This window comes from Musca autumnalis, unplaced genomic scaffold, assembly GCF_047663935.1.
Source record: "Musca autumnalis isolate F117 unplaced genomic scaffold, ASM4766393v1 scaffold_2, whole genome shotgun sequence".
Taxonomy (NCBI): domain Eukaryota; kingdom Metazoa; phylum Arthropoda; class Insecta; order Diptera; family Muscidae; genus Musca; species Musca autumnalis.
The window spans coordinates 246,327,089-246,345,767 of NW_027411755.1; the positions used below are offsets into that span (position 1 = coordinate 246,327,089).

The following is an 18,679-nucleotide window of genomic DNA, read 5'->3' on the forward strand; positions in this document are numbered from 1 at the left end:
AAATCCCGATGGAGAACAAGTAGGTATCATGAACGCTCTCAAACATGTGTTTTCCAAAAACTAAAACTTCCTTGTAAAACTGAAGGGAGTTTACAAAAAATCTTAACTGAAGGGAGTTTACAAAAACACTTTTGTTGGGATTTTATACTGAAATCTTTAACTTGTGGTTGGAAATGTATTAAGAATTGAACAAATTTTACCAAATAACATTAGTTTGCAAACTCAGTCGCTCTCCACTTTTTGTACCGATCAACGATGGGATGAGAGAATTTTGAACATACAAAATTGTGCCCAACAATTGTTGAAAAAAACACTGGATAAATGCCTATTTTCAATTACATAGTTTTATTTCAAAATTTTTTTTTTTTTCAATTAAACACATTATTTGATTAAACACATTCATGATAGTTGCAGTTCCATAGAACAATGGAGTCAATTGCACTGTCTCCTTAGAATTTCCCAATCACATTTGATATTTTTCATAATTAGTAACATCTTTTGAATGTATTTGATGTATAAAAGTGTAATTTATTTGATTATATTAGTGCCCATTGGCAACTTAAGTTGCCAAATGACATCCTCCTCTTTGTTGTACTCTGAGAAAGAAGTAGGAAATGAAAGTTTTTCTATTATAGTAACTAATTTTATAGCAAAGTGTGTTTGTATTTATAGAAATATATCTTAATTATGTTTTAGATCAAAATATGTATGTAGAATTACTGTTTTATGCTAAGTTTACATTTACGAAATCCACTCGATTTCATCTGTCAATTCCATAGCTCAAACGTCAATTGAAATCTCAACTGAAATCCATTGGATTTCATTTGACGTTTAACCTATGGATTTGACAGATGAAATCGAGGGGATTTCGTAAATGTAAACATAGCATTATACATAGAGATATAATGTGACGACGTGTATCAAATTTCAGCGCAAAACAACCAATGGGTTAAGTAAGAATTAATAGTTGGTATAAATTTGCATTGTTTGGCAATGCTCGCTTTTCGCCTTACATTCATTGTTTTCAATTTGCATACTCGTTACAAAACGGTCTACTCCTTTTTTGTTACAACAGTGATCTGAGTTTTCTAACGAGTGTTGTTTTTGCGCCTATGCGACCTTTTATTATTTTGGACACATCGTTTTCGATTTACTATATTTACTTTAATTATAATTATTACTTTACTCAATAAAACTTCTGCTCTTTATTATTTGAAAAATAAAACGTTGGTGTTTTTATTTCTCTATTTTTCGAAACGCAATTTCGGTGCCTTTACATTTTGGTCCTCCGAGCCGGTACGAGCCTTTGGAGTTGTTTTCTTTTGCTTGTCCTCGCAGCATCAAAAACATCATAATCATCTCAACCATCCTCATTAACATCTCATCTCATCAAAATATAAACAATCAACAGGTGTTTTATCATTTGTGAGCTCGCGTTGTGCAAAAATTAACAACAAATTGTGTAAACAAACACATCGTCCAAAAATTATTTTCGTTTTATTTACAAGAACAATACATACGGCCGCTTTACAACACGTCGCGTATTCCTTTTTGTCGGTTCTTATTTTTACGGTGTCATTATTGAACAGTGAAAACAAATAAAAAATAATTTTGGTTGCAAAAATTATTGCTAAAAAAGTGTAAAAATTTTAGTCAAAAACTGTGTATTTTTCATTAGTGAATGGTGGTGTAATTATTAATAGAATTTAAATAAACAATCGTGTTAAATTTTAATAATTTTATTAACGTAAATAAATCATTTATTTATCTGAAATTAATCACTTAAATATTTCCATCGAGTTACCGCTGTCTTGTTGTGACTAACAAAAGGAAAAAAACCACCGAAAAATACACAAAACTATTCCTTTAATATTCGCAGTATTCCCTGTTCAATAATACACAATAAGATAAATATACAGTGAGTGTCAAAAATATTCGGATTTCAATTTTACCAATAACCTCAATAAAGCAGCTTATAGTAAGTGTACATTTAAGAAATCCACTCTATTTCAGCTGTCAATTCCATTGCTTAAACGTCAAATGAAATCCAATGGATTTCAGATGAGTTTTCATTTGACGTATACGCAAAGGAATTGACAGTTGAAATCGAGTGGATTTCGTAAATGTAAACCAAGCATTATGTATGCCTTGCCCTAGAATATTTTTGACGCATAGAAAACAGGGTTAACAAACTTTACTTTGTTATTTTCGCTTATAGGGTTGCCATGGATCCATTTTATATACATTTTTTAATTGCCACCGGACCAACATTTTTCTAAGTATTTTATTATTGGGTATGTGCATCTAAAATATTGAGGTGTTATTATTGGTAAAATTGAAAACCGAATATTTTTGACACTCACTGTACTTACCATTGGTACAGGCAGCCGTCGCTAGCCTATTGAAAATATATTTTTTTCGTTACTCTTTTGTTTGCGAGTACGCTACACATATCGGATCAGTCGATTGGGGCTTGTTTACACGTTGGGTACAAAAGAGAATATTGTTTGCATATTAAATTGCAGTGTGTGTATATAAAAATAAATACATTTTTGGACATTTTCGTATATCGTGCACTCTACAGTCTTTAATTTTCTAACAATTTTCGAAATGATTAAAGTGAAAAAGTTTGTTTTCGTTTATTATCATATCTTTTCGGCGATTTTCTGCTTTTTTGGGTTTTGAATTGTTTTAGTAATTTTTGAAGTTTTCTTGTGGTTTTAAAGAAAATCTTTGCAAGATGCCTTTCACTCCTCTCAATGATTTTACCCGAGTTTCGGATAATTTGATAAAATTTTGTGTGACTTAGATTTCTTTATCTTATGCCCGTAATTTCTAGCTCTAGGTAACCGGGTATGTAGCTACCTATTAGTAATCTTTATCTACGCGTTTGGTAATTTCTACGTGCCATTTACCGAGGCGTGTAAATTTTGAAAACATATGGTAACATTGGTGATTTTCATTCATGATTTCGTAAAAACATTGCCACATATAAGTGCTTTACAATTTTTAACACATTGGCAACGATTAACCAGGCAAAATCCTTGGTGTAAGTAACACAGCCGTTTTGGACCCGGTAACGTTACCTATGGATTGAAATTATGAAATATTGTTTACACGGGGCATATCTATGAACTCATACATAACTACGCGTAGAAATTATGGGTATTAGAAGTTAAAAGTACCGAGTTGTTTGAAAATTGGTCCAATGTGGAATGTTCGTTTGATAGTTGCCTTGAGTATTTGAAATCGGCTGAGGATACAACTGCGGAAGACATTGGTGTTGTCGATGGTAAATACGCGGTAGTTTATGAACTTTTTATGGAATGCCAGGCCATAATAAATAAATATTTGAATAAATTTCGGCGGTCTCGAAAATCGTCCTTGAGATCTTACAGCTGTTCAGTGGTTTCGTTAAACCAGGATCCCTCCGATATTTCTAAGGATGAGCAGGGTTCGTCTGCCACTCCAAGGGAAGCCCAGAAAAACGATCCCGGTTTAAATAACAAGAATTCGTCTAATCACACTGTTCGAAATGTGGGTAGTCAGGCTTCTAGATCACCAATATCAGTGTACAATATTAAATTCGATGGGATGTTCGGTGCATCCAACAGACTGCCGCAGCTAGTCTCTATATGAATAAATAGGATGAAGCAGTCGGTCTGCTTTAGTTGAGTGGTTGTAAGGCACTGATTTATTCAAAATATTTACAACTTGCTACTTTACAAAATATTTCTTTACCTAGGCAATCAATAATTCTTATCTCTAAACTCTTCATTGACCAAACCAAACAACTCGTTGATCAATGAAGAATTTTCTAACATCCTGTGTGTCATAAAAAGAGTCATAAAACCTTAAGTGCGACCGATCGTAATGCACACACAACACTGGTGATAGCAGCTACCGCTGCACGAGGGATCTTAAATGCTATCTTCTATTTGATGTGTTCACGAAATATGGAATCACAATGTACATTCTGTACATTCTCGCGGCCGGCTTAATAAATTAAGGTAGACTGATTACAATACATCGAATCTGCCTTTACGTGATCGCACCTGTAAAACGCCGCAACCATTTCTCCAAGGAATCTATGTTGGTTATTTTTTCACCTTCATCATCCGACTTAATTTTACCGAAATTCTTGGCGACTTCTTCTTCCGCGCTCGTCTTCCGTGGCTGTCATTGTGCGCTGACTTCTTGTTCATCTCAGTGGGTTGTTTCAACTTTTCAACAGAATATGATCCGCTCACCTGTAATCTCGGTTTAATTTCGTTTTCGGCAGTAGATTCTTTCTTTTGTATTTGTTTTTCGAGGAAATTCTGGTTTCTCTGATTTTTTTCTAGGCTTCGTAATGGAAGATGTTACAGCTGGTGATGATGGAAATGCATATTCTTGTTCATTGTTGTTGCTGATATTAAGCGTATCAAATATCTTTCTTCGAATGTGATGCTGGTGTTCTGGGGCTTCTCGCTCTCTGATAAAATTTTTCGTATTTTCTTTGTTGACGACTCCTGTATTTTTCTTTAGATTGATTATTGCTCTTTGTTGATGTTTCAGCTGCTGGTGACCAGGAGTATCTTTGTTTCCTGCTGTTTCCGTAACTAAACGATTTCGTTGTATTTTCCTTCGATTTAATTGAAAAATCAAATTTAGGCCGATCGTATACTTTATTCTTCATTTCATACAACTTCTTCCTAATTTTTCACTGCTCTAGGACATGAATATCGTCCGCCCGATCCCACTCTTCCTTCAAAAAATAATCCGCTCCTCATTTAAATACAAGCTTGGTATAGATGTCCTCGAGTCTCCACATCTGGTTATCCAACTTGTCCAATAATTCTCTTAGAAGGTATTCACTTTCCACGTATGTATTCTCCTTACGCTATTGTCTTCCTTATCTCTGCCAACTAAAGATTAATTTCACCCTTCAGGCACCTCAATTCTACTGCTACTGCCGAAAGTATGTACAAAAGTTATTTGTAAAATCAGGTATTGCACATCCTAGGGATAGCTCGAGTTTTGCTATTGATCCGCTAAATTCCGCTCGTGAAATTGTTTATAAATTCCCTTTGACTCACCGCTTCAGTCTAGATTCAGCTTCAGTCTAGCTTGGAATGCTTTGAAATCGACTTATGATAATCCGCGTTTGTTGATTCATAGTCATTTCAAAGTTTTATTTTCGCTTCCGGTACTTGAAACCGAGACGTGTTCGGGCCTCAAACAAATCCCGAGTGGTATTGATGGTTGTTTGTCTGCAATGTCCATTTACGACGTTAGTACGGAAAATTGGTCTTTACTTGTCTACAAAGCCTCCCTAAAATAATACAAACTTTTGGTTGTTTGTCTGCAATGTCCATTTACGACGTTAGTACGGAAAATTGGTCTTTACTTGTCTACAAAGCCTCCCTAAAATAATACCCCTCACGATATGAGGGGTACTGATCAGGCTAAAAAGTCTAACGCGAAAAAATTTCTCTCGTACATGACTAATACGAATTATCGTTCTCCAAAACCCTCGCAGAAAAATGATTGCATTATTTTCCCCAGCAGTTCCAGTTGCTTTTTGAATGTTCTTCATTTAAAAATATGTCTGTCTCGGCTAGGTTTTCCACTGTGAAACATCGTAGATTGTGTGTGAATTGTTTGCGTAAGGGGCGTGAAGTAAAAACATGCAGTAGTCTTCGTCGGTGTTCGAAATGTAACCGAAGTCATCACACATTATTGCACCGTAGCGATTCTTCTCCAAATAGTCGGAACACCACTACTCCTTCCAAAACTCCACCCGTCGATCCTACTTGTCCATCCACATCCTCGGCAACTGTAGCTCGTCAGGTCTTTCATACCTCACAAAATAAGACGGTTCTGTTGGGAACAGCGATAGTTAACATAATGCATGGTGGCATTTCCTATCCAGCTAGGACTTTAATAGACCTCGCCTCTGAATCCTCTTTTCTAAAAGAGCGTTTGCAGAATAGGTTGAAACTCCCGATATGTCCAACGATTGCGGTTATTTTGGGTGTGAATTGTGCAATTTCGGCAAATTCACGAAAAGTTTGTCCCATCAAAATTGGAAGCCCTTTTGATACTTCGGTGTTATTAGAATCTCTTGCTTTGGTATTGCCTTCAATTTCTGGAAACTTACCGTCGTTTACTGTTTCCTCTGACTTAAGAGATCAAATGCCAAGTATTCGTCTGGCAGATGCTAATTTCTTTGATTTATCTGGATCTGTTGTTGGGTGCAGACTTGTATCCAAAATTTTGGTTACAGGGTTGAAGTTCAATTCTATCGGGATCTTTAATGGCTCAAAATTGTGTGTTTGGATGGCTAGTCACTGGACCTATTCCCTCGTCGAGAACTCAAAATTGATCAAATTGGTTGGGACGATACCTTTTGCCCACTGCTTATTCAGAGTCGCTAAAATTCGTAGATTCTTAAAAGAATTGAGTCTCCACATGTGTTTGTGCATTTGTTATCGTATTATCGCTTCCTTTAAGTCAGTTTCACTCCTTCCGGCTAGAGCATTGTGGCGCAGTTTTGCGTCTGAACTTTTGGAAATCATAGTTAAGGAAATCGACTTGGAATTTCGTTGTTGAAAGGATTCTACAAATGTGTTGTCGTGGCTGAGAAAACTTCTTCTCTTGGACTAGATTCGTGGCGAGTCGATTCCCTTTTGGTGACATGGGCCGACATGATTCAGTCTAGACAAGTCAGATTGGTCTATTCGTGATCTCGCTCCACGTGGGACTAAAATTGAAATGCGCCCGGTTCGTTGTCACTTCTCATGCTTTTCGACTGGGTTAGAATAGGTGCTGCAAAAGTTTCGTCACTCAGCAAAGGACGTCGTGGTTGTCCCAAATCGATATTTTCGGACAATGGTACGAATTTTGTGGGTGCTTCTCGTGATTTCATTCGTGATAGTAGTAATTGTGTCTCCTCTACATTCCCAGCTCAGGGCTTTTCATTCCAGCTGGTGCTCCACATATGGGTGGACTCTGGAGTTGGTGTTAAAAGTTTAAGAAACAGTTTCGAATAGAGGCTTATTTGAGTTCGCGTCCTCTGTGTCCTATGTCGCATAGCATAGTCTTGGTAAACTGGTAGCTTTAACACCTTTTGTTTGTAGGCGCGCATTTACTCGCTCTTCCTTAAAGTTTCGTAATTGACGAACCGTTATCGCGTTTGAATCGGTTTCGTAACGTTCATCATACATTTATTTTGTGTAGCGGATGTTAGCGGCGTTGTGAAGTGGCTCATTTGTAAGTTAGTTGCGTTGAGGGAACAATCTTCGAACTCTGAGTTACATATGAACGCTTCATATGAATTCGTCACTGCGGGTTCTACTGAAAATGAAGATCTATCAAAATCAGTTTCCTTTGGAAATGTATACCGATGCGGTTCGTTGTGGACCTGTTTACAGCGATATTATGTTACGCTGACCCACTGAAATGACTAGCGGGCGCGATATCTATCGAAAAAATAAGATCCACTTCCATAATGGAATATGTCGGTGCATTCCTTTAAGTACATCCATCGCAACACTTTTGATATTAAATCCTAATCCACATTTTTATCGGCAAGTTCAAATGTCCAAAAAGGGCCACAAAATTCTGAAAAGACCCTAAAGACATTCCATTTTGGGGTTAAGGAACGCTTTGCAGGTTAAAAATGGTAACAAATGGTAAAAATGGTAACCTCAGGTAAGTAAAGGAATTTAATTTTAATTTCCACGGGAACAACATTTTTTTAAGTAATTTGCCTAAGTCCCAACTTACATTAGGCGAGTTTACTTGCGGCAATTGTCAGTTTGTTGGTGAGAGCGGGTGCTGAGAGGCAAAGGGTTACCATATGCCTCACCTCTCTCTCCTACAAAATGACAATTGCCGCAAGTAAACTCGCCCAATGTAAATTGGGACTTAGATTAGACAATTTTCCTTGCGGCAATTCGTCGGTGTCATGCTTAAGTGTTCCATACGCCATTTTTGACATTTTGAGATAAAAGTACCTTACAAGGTTTTGAACCATGCTCTTTCAGATTTTCTAGATATTATGTTACGCTGACCCACTGAAATGACTAGCGGGCGCGATATCTATCGAAAAAATAAGATCCACTTCCATAATGGAATATGTCGGTGCATTCCTTTAAGTACATCCATCGCAACACTTTTGATATTAAATCCTAATCCACATTTTTATCGGCAAGTTCAAATGTCCAAAAAGGGCCACAAAATTCTGAAAAGACCCTAAAGACATTCCATTTTGGGGTTAAGGAACGCTTTGCAGGTTAAAAATGGTAACAAATGGTAAAAATGGTAACCTCAGGTAAGTAAAGGAATTTAATTTTAATTTCCACGGGAACAACATTTTTTTAAGTAATTTGCCTAAGTCCCAACTTACATTAGGCGAGTTTACTTGCGGCAATTGTCAGTTTGTTGGTGAGAGCGGGTGCTGAGAGGCAAAGGGTTACCATATGCCTCACCTCTCTCTCCTACAAAATGACAATTGCCGCAAGTAAACTCGCCCAATGTAAATTGGGACTTAGATTAGACAATTTTCCTTGCGGCAATTCGTCGGTGTCATGCTTAAGTGTTCCATACGCCATTTTTGACATTTTGAGATAAAAGTACCTTACAAGGTTTTGAACCATGCTCTTTCAGATTTTCTGGTCGGTTTTTCTCTATCTCTTATAGTTTCTGAGATATTCATATGCTAGTATGTTCCATATCCGCTTTGTGACCAAAAAAATCTTGTCGTTTTGTTCCATATCCATAAAGCCTGACGTATGGAACAAAACAACCTTGAACTTTTTAGTTCCATATCCATGTCGTTCGGCGTATGGAACAAAATGAGACAAAAACGAATTGTTCCGCACCAAAAATGATGGCGTTTGGAACAAAAAATTGACAATTTTTGCGAAGTTACGGAATAATGTGGCGTATGGAACAAACTGTTTTAAAGGACGTGGTATAAAAACAGAAGAATGATAGTTTCTAAATCCAAATATTTTTGAATATTGCATTGTTATATGAAAACGAAATTTTATCAATCGTTTAAACAAAAAATCCCTTCTTTAAATACAAAATTTTGATGTAAGTCCACAAAAATATACGCAAAAACGTTCATTCGACTTGAAGCTAGTGTGGACACCGACTAAAAAAATTGTATTATAAGAAAAACGCGTTAAATGTTTTATGTTACCTTAGAAATGCAAAATATCAATCCGTTTTTTCCGATTTTACCACTAAAAAATAGTGATAAGTGTAGGCAATCCCTTAAATAAATGTTAAGGAAACCTCTAATAATGGTCCATATTGTATTTATATGAGAAAAATAAATGTTTCATTTAAAGTCCCGATTTTTCAAATCAACAGTGGCACTTCATATAAGGGAGGTGGAACACGATTGATAAAAAGGGTTTGGTTGAAATGTGACAAAACGTGTTCCATGTGACACAAACTGCCAAAAACATGAAAAAAAGATTCCATGGAACAATTCAGCAACTTTTTGCAATTATAAAAATGGACCATAACTTCTAGACTATGATAGATATCTGACTAAAATAAACTACTGATATATTCTATGAGTTTATTTAAGTAGAACTGTATAGGAATTCTGTAACTTTTATCGATTCAAAAGTTGTTAAAATTTCTTTTGTTTTTGTAACAACTACAAAACAAACAAATGAAATTGTTGTAAAATAAACAATGAGTAAAGTTGTTAAAAAGTTACAGAATAGACACCCTGAGCTCTTAAAGTATTGGATTATTGCACCATTTTTGTCCTGTGTGGCCTTAAACATTAACTTGGGTTTATCTCGAAACAGGCAAATGGCGTATGGAACACTTAAGCATGACACCGACGAATTGTCAGTTTGTCGGTGAGAGAGGGTGTTGAGGGGCAAAGGGTTACCATATGCCTCACCTCTCTCTCCATCAAACTGACAATTGCCGCAAGGAAAATTGCCTAATCTAAATATGGACATATTTGGTTATTGTGCAGGGGTTTCTAAAATTGAAAACCGAATATTTTCGATAGTCACTGTAAGTATATTTTAAAAGAAAATAAATAATACAATTTTATTTTTAGACTCACGACAAGCTATTTGAGAACCTAAACATTAACAAAAATATTTCTATTTGTTTCTTTATTTTTCTTCCCCGGCTAACGTGTATTTCATTGTATAACTGTCGTTTAGATTGTGTTCATTTTCGTAAATGACGCTTTCTTTGGTGTATATCAAAAATAGACCAAATCCATTAGATTCACTTGTGGATAAATGAATTCAATTTACACAAAGATCTCTTTTTCTATAATCCGAGAACAACAACAAATAAAAAGACAGTACATATTTTCTTTTTCAATCTAAACTAATTTCCATCCACAAATTTAAAACACACATCTAAAGTGCCATCAGTAACGGCACGATGTGCATAAGTCCAAGTGCATTCCGAGTAAAAAATTGTGCGATTAGTTAAAAAATAATCAACAGAATGGTGGAGGCATTTTTCACACCACCACCTTAACATCCAAATGTGAACAAATAATAATAGTTCAAATAGAAAGAAAAGATTAGGTAAAGTCACATAATTTAATAAAAAAGAAGTATTTGAAAGTTAATCAAAATTGGTCATAAGTGGCAAGTGGGTTATCAGAGATATTGGTAATAGACAGCCAAGCAAAACAAGAAAGCTTTGTGCTTTCTATAAACAAAAGAAACGTGTAACCAATTTAATTTATTGCTGTCAAACAAAGATTATAATCAGCAACCGTTAGTCATAATGACTTGTCCTGTAGAAGCACCCTTTCTTTCAGAAAGGGTCTATAAAAGCACCCTTTCTTTCAGAAAGGGTCTATAAAAGCACCCTTTCTTTCAGAAAGGGTCTATAAAAGCACCCTTTCTTTCAGAAAGGGTCTATAAAAGCACCCTTTCTTTCAGAAAGGGTCTATAAAAGCACCCTTTCTTTCAGAAAGGGTCTATAAAAGCACCCTTTCTTTCAGAAAGGGTCTATAAAAGCACCCTTTCTTTCAGAAAGGGTCTATAAAAACACCCTTTCTTTCAGAAAGGGTCTATAAAAGCACCCTTTCTTTCAGAAAGGGTCTATAAAAGCACCCTTTCTTTCAGAAAGGGTCTATAAAAGCACCCTTTCTTTCAGAAAGGGTCTATAAAAGCACCCTTTCTTTCAGAAAGGGTCTATAAAAGCACCCTTTCTTTCAGAAAGGGTCTATAAAAGCACCCTTTCTTTCAGAAAGGGTCTATAAAAGCACCCTTTCTTTCAGAAAGGGTCTATAAAAGCACCCTGTTACGGCTGTAACGTTTTCGAATAAGTTTCCACTATGGCAAATGGCCAACTTATTGTTTTTGGCAGAAGAATTATAATAAAACACAAACTTTGCCCTCGATTGAAATGAAACCAAACTCTTTGGCCTTTCGTTCTTTTACAAAGTCTGTTTATTTCGATTGTACGTTAGTTTGTACATCTGTTTGTTTCATGTTATTTGGTTTGTCGGTTTGATTGTATTTGATGATGCTTTATTATCTAAAATAAATGAAATTGAAATGACAATGTAAATTAAATAAATTAAATGAAATTACAAAGTAAATTAAATGAAATGATTGCGTAATCAAATAAGGTACAAAGGTTGATCTTACTTAATTCTTTCTCTCTTGGCGGTTTCTCCTGGAATGACTTAAAGGAGCCATTGTGAGAAATACCAAACGATAATATATCGTTTATCTATTACAAAGATATTACTGAACACATCTTTTAAAAACGATAACAAACATATTATAGAACGTTTACACTATTAAAATAAAATCGATCTTAATAAAATAGATCATACAAAACAAATTGTACGTTATACAAAAAAACATAAATTTTATAAAAATCATAAAAGCGAACGTTAATAAATTTAAATTTCAAATTAACGGAAAAAGTCTTCTAAGTTCATAACATCCCGCCGCCCGTGAATCGATCGGGAGATTCACCACCAACATCCAGGACTGCTAACTTTGATGCTGGACGACGTAACTTGCCTGCCGATGTTTTCACCACTGCCGAACGAACTTGACCATCAGCCGCTGTACATACTTCCACCACCACACCTCGCTTCCATTCACCACGGGCCACATTACTATCACATACAACAACAACATCTCCAACTTTAATTGGTGGTACAGGATGAAACCACTTTGTCCGCCTTACTAGATCTGGAAGATATTCCTGTATCCACCGTTTCCAAAACGTTTGCTTCATTTGTTGTAATATGTGCCACTGCTTTCGTAGACAGATGTTTTCATTTACTGTTGGTGTTTGAATAAAATTAGGACCACCCACCAAAAAATGGTTTGGGGTAAGAGGCTCACTGTCTTCGCTCTCAATTGGTAAATGCGTCAATGGACGAGAATTTACTAAATTTTCTGCTTCGATGAGTAAACTATTTAACGTCTCCACTTGAGGAGATTTTTCTTTCAGGGTGAAAGCCAAAACGTTTTTTACAGCACGCACCATCCGCTCCCATGCTCCGCCAGCTGAGGGGTCCGCTGGATTATTAAATACCCACTCTATGCCACGACGTGTACATTCGTCGCCAATTTTACAAGAATCAAAAACGAAGTTTTCCTTACTCGCTCCAATAAAGTTGGTACCTCTGTCGCTCCTAATACGCACAGGAACTCCTCTTCTATTTATGAAATTTCTTAGGCAAAGAATTACAGCATCTGTTGATAAATCTTTCGCAAGCTCGAGATGAATTGCTCTCGTAGTTAGGCAAGTGAATAGTGCGCCCCATCTCTTTTCAATACGTCTGCCCAATGAAACTGTATATGGGCCAATAAAATCAACTCCGGTATACGAGAATGCTCTCACAAATGGTATAACACGATCTTCGGGAAGTTGACCCATTAACGGAGGCCTTGGAACAGCGCTACGATTTTTACAAATTTGACAATTTTTCTTTGAACTTCTTACCAGTTGTCTTAACGAAGGCATCCAAAATTTGGTCCGAATAGCTGCACAAATGGATTCCTGATTTTGGTGAAGAAAATCTTCGTGGTACTGTTTGACAATCAATTTTGTGATCAAATTATTTTTTGGCATGATTATTGGCTTTCTAGTGGAAGGTCCAACGCATGTTGCATTATTAATGCGTCCGGAAATTCTTATTAAACCATCATCGCCTAAACACGGATTTAATTCAAATATTGGGCTCTTTTTGGAAATACGACGACCCATTTTTAAAGCTAGGATTTCATTTTTAAATTCTTCTTCTTGTGCCCGTTTACACCAGTATATTTCAGCATTTTTAATCTCCTGAGGAATTAAATACGGCTTCAAGTTTAAAGAAGTTCCGCCTTCAAAAGAAATACTCCTTTTAAAATTATTAATTGCTCTGTATAACCAAGCTGTTTTGCGCAGCAAGCTGTAATATTTGGTTTTCTCATCATATGGAAACAGACAATCACTCACCGTAGTAGTTGCTATGAATTTTGTTCGTATTTCAGGATCTTTTTCAAATTGTTTAATATCCTCTGGAAGAAGTGGCCAATTAACTGGATCCATTTTTAAAAAATCTGGTCCCTTTAACCATCTCGATACCTTACCGGAAAATTGACACGGTCTCGTCGCATCGTCAGCTGGATTTTGTGACCCTGGAATCCATCTCCATTCTTCCACTTTTGAATATTCTAAAATTTCTGCAACACGATGTGAAACAAATTGTTTATAAATTCTGCAGTCAGATTGGATCCATCTGACAACAGTCTTCGAGTCTGACCAGAATGTTATTTTATTGGGCTTTATATCATGACTGGCTACTATGGCTTCCTTCAATCGCACTCCCAAAACAGCAGACTGGAGTTCAAGCCTGGGTATTGACAGGGGCCTTAATGGTGCACATTTTACCTTTCCGGCTACAAATTTAATTTCCACCTGGTCTCCACCTGTGATCCGCCAATAACAAACAGCAGAAAAAGCAACTTCACTAGCATCGACGAATACATGGAGATCAATTTTTGTGTCTGGACTTGTGAAATTTGCAGCATAACACCTTGGAATTTCAATATACTTAACATTCTGCAACTCAGTGAACCACTCATACCATCTGCGATATATTTCAGTTGGAATTGGCGCATTCCAATCTATATTAAATCTCCATAATTCTTGTAAGATGAGTTTTGATCGAATTACAATGTTGGCTATAATCCCAAATGGATCAAAAATGGACATGGTCACACTCAGCACCTCGCTTTTCGTTGGAATTCGTTCACCGTCTCGAACTGCAGAAGAAAGCTTTGAAAATTTTAAATTAAAATAAAAGGAATCAGTTTTAGGTAACCAGAACAGTCCTAAAACCTTCTCACCCATACTTTCGCCAACACAAAAATTTTTAAATTCCATTTTATCTTCATCTTCATCCGGTTCAAGCGAGTGCAAAACATCCACTGAATTTGATATAAAGCCTCGAAGTTCAAAATTTGCTTCTTTATGTATTCGAATAACACTTCTGGTGACAGATAACGCTTCAGCCATTGTGTCAAAACTGTCAACAAAATCATCGACATAATGACAGTCCACAATGGCCTTATATGCTCTTGCTTCAGAATCAAAATAATTTTCAGCGTTCAAATTTTTGACATATTGTGCACTACAGGGTGAACAGGCTGATCCAAAAATCATTGCACTCATAATATAAATATCCGGTGCCCTCGTACTGTCACCTCCTCGCCATAAAAACCTTTGTGCTGTTTGGTCTTGATCTCGAATTTTAACTCTATGGAACATTTCACGTATATCTCCACATATACCAATTTTACCTTGACGAAATTTAAACAAAATAGAAAGAAGTGGCTTCGGTTGATATTTACAGGGACCTTTCATTAGTCTCGAGTTGAAAGACTCTCCATCGATGTTTGCTGCAGCATCAAAAACCAATCTGCGCTTACTATTTTTGTTTACATTCGTCACTACAAAATGTGGCAGGTACCAGGTGCGTTCATTCACAATAGAGGCTTCATCTGCATTCAATTTTCTGGCGTATCCCTTCGAGACATATTCATCAATTTTCTCATTATACCATTTAGCTAGTGATTCATCTTTTTTCATTTTTGTTTCAATGCCTTGAAGTCGTCTGAGCGCCACAGAATACGTATCCTTAAATGCATAATCGTCTTTCCTCCATAAAAGACCGGTTTCATATTGGTTACCAATTTTCACAGTTGTATTTTTAAGGATAGCTTCTGCTCTTTTGTCTTCATCAGACTCGACGGGCAAAACAGGTTTCATACCAAAACCTTCAATTGAAAAATATTCAGCTACTTGCTTCTGAATATCATTATAGTCGCTGACGTCAATCACACAAACCATATTATCAGCTGATTCTTCATTGGAGCCAAATACAATGTTGCCCAAAAGTGTTTGGTGCACAGAAAAGTTTTCATCGAGATCCATTACGTTTTGTGGTCGAACCAATCTTATGTGGGGTAATCCAATTAACAGCTTAGGGGTCACATCAAAATAATCATCAATAATAATATTTTCTAAAATAGAAAAACGTTTTTTAAAATCGGCAATATTTAGAGATTGTTTTGGTTATTTTAAATGGTTAGTAGTTCTAACATTTCTCATCTGCAAATACTCTCCATTCTTACTCGCGATTTCCACATCAATTCGCATAGACATTTCACTTGATTTTTTGCCACCAATCCAGCCTAGTGACAAATTACTATAAGGTCCACTCAATCCAATCTGCTTGGCAACCTTTTCTTCCAGCAAAGAAATTTTTGACCCATCGTCAATAAATGCAATTATGTTTATGTAGCCTTTAGGTCCTCTCAATCTCACAGGTAAGTATTTAAATAGCGTTTTCTTGTTTGTATATTCATCCACTATTGTTGTTACAGATGATGTATTCTCACTGTCACCCACTGATGCTCGCTTTTCACCATTACCCATATCACTATTTCCATTTATATTGTTGTTGTTTTTGCCAGCTTCATGCAATAAACGGTTGTGGTATTTTTGGCAACCACCCACTGAACACTGCTGGCGATTATTACATTTTTGGGAAATGTGATCAGCTTTCAAACATGTAAAACACAATCGTTTTTCTTTTACCACTTTCCACCTGTCAGCTGTTGAAAAATTCTTAAATTTGCTGCAATAATAGATTAAATGTTTTTCTCCACAAACAACGCACAAATTCTTCCTGTTGACATCCGTTGTTATGGCAAAAGACTGTTTCACTTTTGCATTTTTATTCTGCATAAAATCGGCTTTAGTGGAATCAGCTTCCGTGGCAAAAGAAACGTATGTGGCAACCTCTTGCAGCCATGTACTAAACTGGCGTATTGTTGGGTATTGCCCCAAATTATTCAAAGAAAATCTTGCCCATTCTTCGCGTTTAGATAGAGGCAGCTTGTTGACCAATTCTTCAAGCAACGTTAAATTACACAAATGCGGCGTTGCCCCTGCATTTTCCAAAAAAACGGTAAGATTCGACACCATCGTACTATAATTTATTATTTCCGACATTTTCTTTCCAGAAATTGTGGGAAATGATCGTACCTTGGCTATTTGGGATCGAATCATTATCTGCGGGCGTCCAAAATGAAATTCCAACGTTGACATCACCTGATCAACACATTCAGGGTGAATTAAATAAGCCTCCACTTTGGCCTTGGCTTCTCCTTTTAGGGATTTTTGCAACCGCGTTAAATTTTCCAGCTTTGTATAATTGTACATACGTGTTGTTTCTTTATATGAAACGGCAAACATGGGCCACTGTTCAGGTTGTCCATTAAATTCCGGTAGGTCGTGTAATTTTCGGATAGAATTTTGCACACTTGTCTGCATAATTTGTTGCGGCACTTCCAATAAACAATTGTTGACATTACCGGCATTTTGAGTTGCAGCGAAAGTCGACGTTTGTGGCTGTGAGTATGTTGACGGCATCGTTGTATTCTGTTGCTGTGATTGTTGTGACAGCGGCACATAATTATTTGTTTTTTCATTGAAAATGTGTTGTTGTGATTGCAGCACCACATTCGGCTGTGTTGATGTATTTATTATTGTTGACGGCGATACTGTCAATCTCTGTGATGGTTGATCGTTTGACATCGAATTAGGTACACCACTAAATAAATGCGTGGCGTATGACGGGTAAGATACCATTGGCGCTTGTGATAAAAGTGACGGCGGCAAATTATATGAAGCACTCTGTGGTGTGGAAAACGGCACGTAATGCAATTGTTGTTGTGTTGGTGCATACGATGGTGGACAGTATGTTTGTTGTTGTACAAGCGGCTGTGGAAAAAGAGGGGTTATGTATTGAGCAGAGTTTATGTTTTGACTAAACATATGCTGATGGTCGATACTTAACTTTTGTGCCGTCGGCGTATACGGCATATCCATACTTCTGCTGGGCATCGACGCAACACTATAATACATTGTAGTAGACGGCGCAGCTACTACATTGTGATGAAAAGTTGGCGGTTGTGATACAGCAACACTTGTCGTTGTATTGGCGGCATTTATGTACATCTGCAATGATGATTTTAAAGCACGAATTTCTTCTTTCAGGCTTTCTACGTTTTCGCCTGCGGTATTTTGTTGTTGCTCCACTATTGTTTTTTCGAGTTCACTCTCAGACGATGATGCTGACGCAGTGACTTCCGCAGACAGCGACATTTTTGTGTTCTCATTACCTTGAGACATCTTCTTTTGCAGTCGTTGGCTACGACGTAGCATACACTTGTTCCAGGAGAATTAATTAATACAAATATTAATTAAATAATAAAAATAATGTTACGGCTGTAACGTTTTCGAATAAGTTTCCACTATGGCAAATGGCCAACTTATTGTTTTTGGCAGAAGGATTATAATAAAACACAAACTTTGACCTCGATTGAAATGAAACCAAACTCTTTGGCCTTTCGTTCTTTTACAAAGTCTGTTTATTTCGATTGTACGTTAGTTTGTACATCTGTTTGTTTCATGTTATTTGGTTTGTCGGTTTGATTGTATTTGATGATGTTTTATTATCTAAAATAAATGAAATTGAAATGACAATGTAAATTAAATAAATTAAATGAAATTACAAAGTAAATTAAATGAAATGATTGCGTAATCAAATAAGGTACAAAGGTTGATCTTACTTAATTCTTTCTCTCTTGGCGGTTTCTCCTGGAATGACTTAAAGGAGCCATTGTGAGAAATACCAAACGATAATATATCGTTTATCTATTACAAAGATATTACTGAACACATCTTTTAAAAACGATAACAAACATATTATAGAACGTTTACACTATTAAAATAAAATCGATCTTAATAAAATAGATCATACAAAACAAATTGTACGTTATACAAAAAAACATAAATTTTATAAAAATCATAAAAGCGAACGTTAATAAATTTAAATTTCAAATTAACGGAAAAGGTCTTCTAAGTTCATAACACACCCTTTCTTTCAGAAAGGGTCTATAAAAGCACCCTTTCTTTCAGAAAGGGTCTATAAAAGCACCCTTTCTTTCAGAAAGGGTCTATAAAAGCACCCTTTCTTTCAGAAAGGGTCTATAAAAGCACCCTTTCTTTCAGAAAGGGTCTATAAAAGCACCCTTTCTTTCAGAAAGGGTCTATAAAAGCACCCTTTCTTTCAGAAAGGGTCTATAAAAGCACCCTTTCTTTC

General features: G+C 36.2%; 1 protein-coding gene across 1 annotated transcript; it reads right to left on the minus strand.

Moving 5' to 3' along the window:
- Positions 1–11,384: 11,384 nt before the first annotated feature.
- On the minus strand, positions 11,385–18,165 carry LOC141395438 (uncharacterized). Its single transcript, XM_073971295.1, has 3 exons — positions 18,147–18,165; positions 15,610–18,033; positions 11,385–15,530 (listed from the first exon to the last, which is right to left on the minus strand). The coding sequence occupies exons 2-3, from the start codon at positions 17,737–17,739 to the stop codon at positions 15,498–15,500; spliced, it is 2,163 nt and encodes a 720-aa protein (XP_073827396.1). The 5' UTR covers positions 17,740–18,033; positions 18,147–18,165; the 3' UTR covers positions 11,385–15,497.
- Between the last annotated feature and the right edge of the window lie 514 nt (positions 18,166–18,679).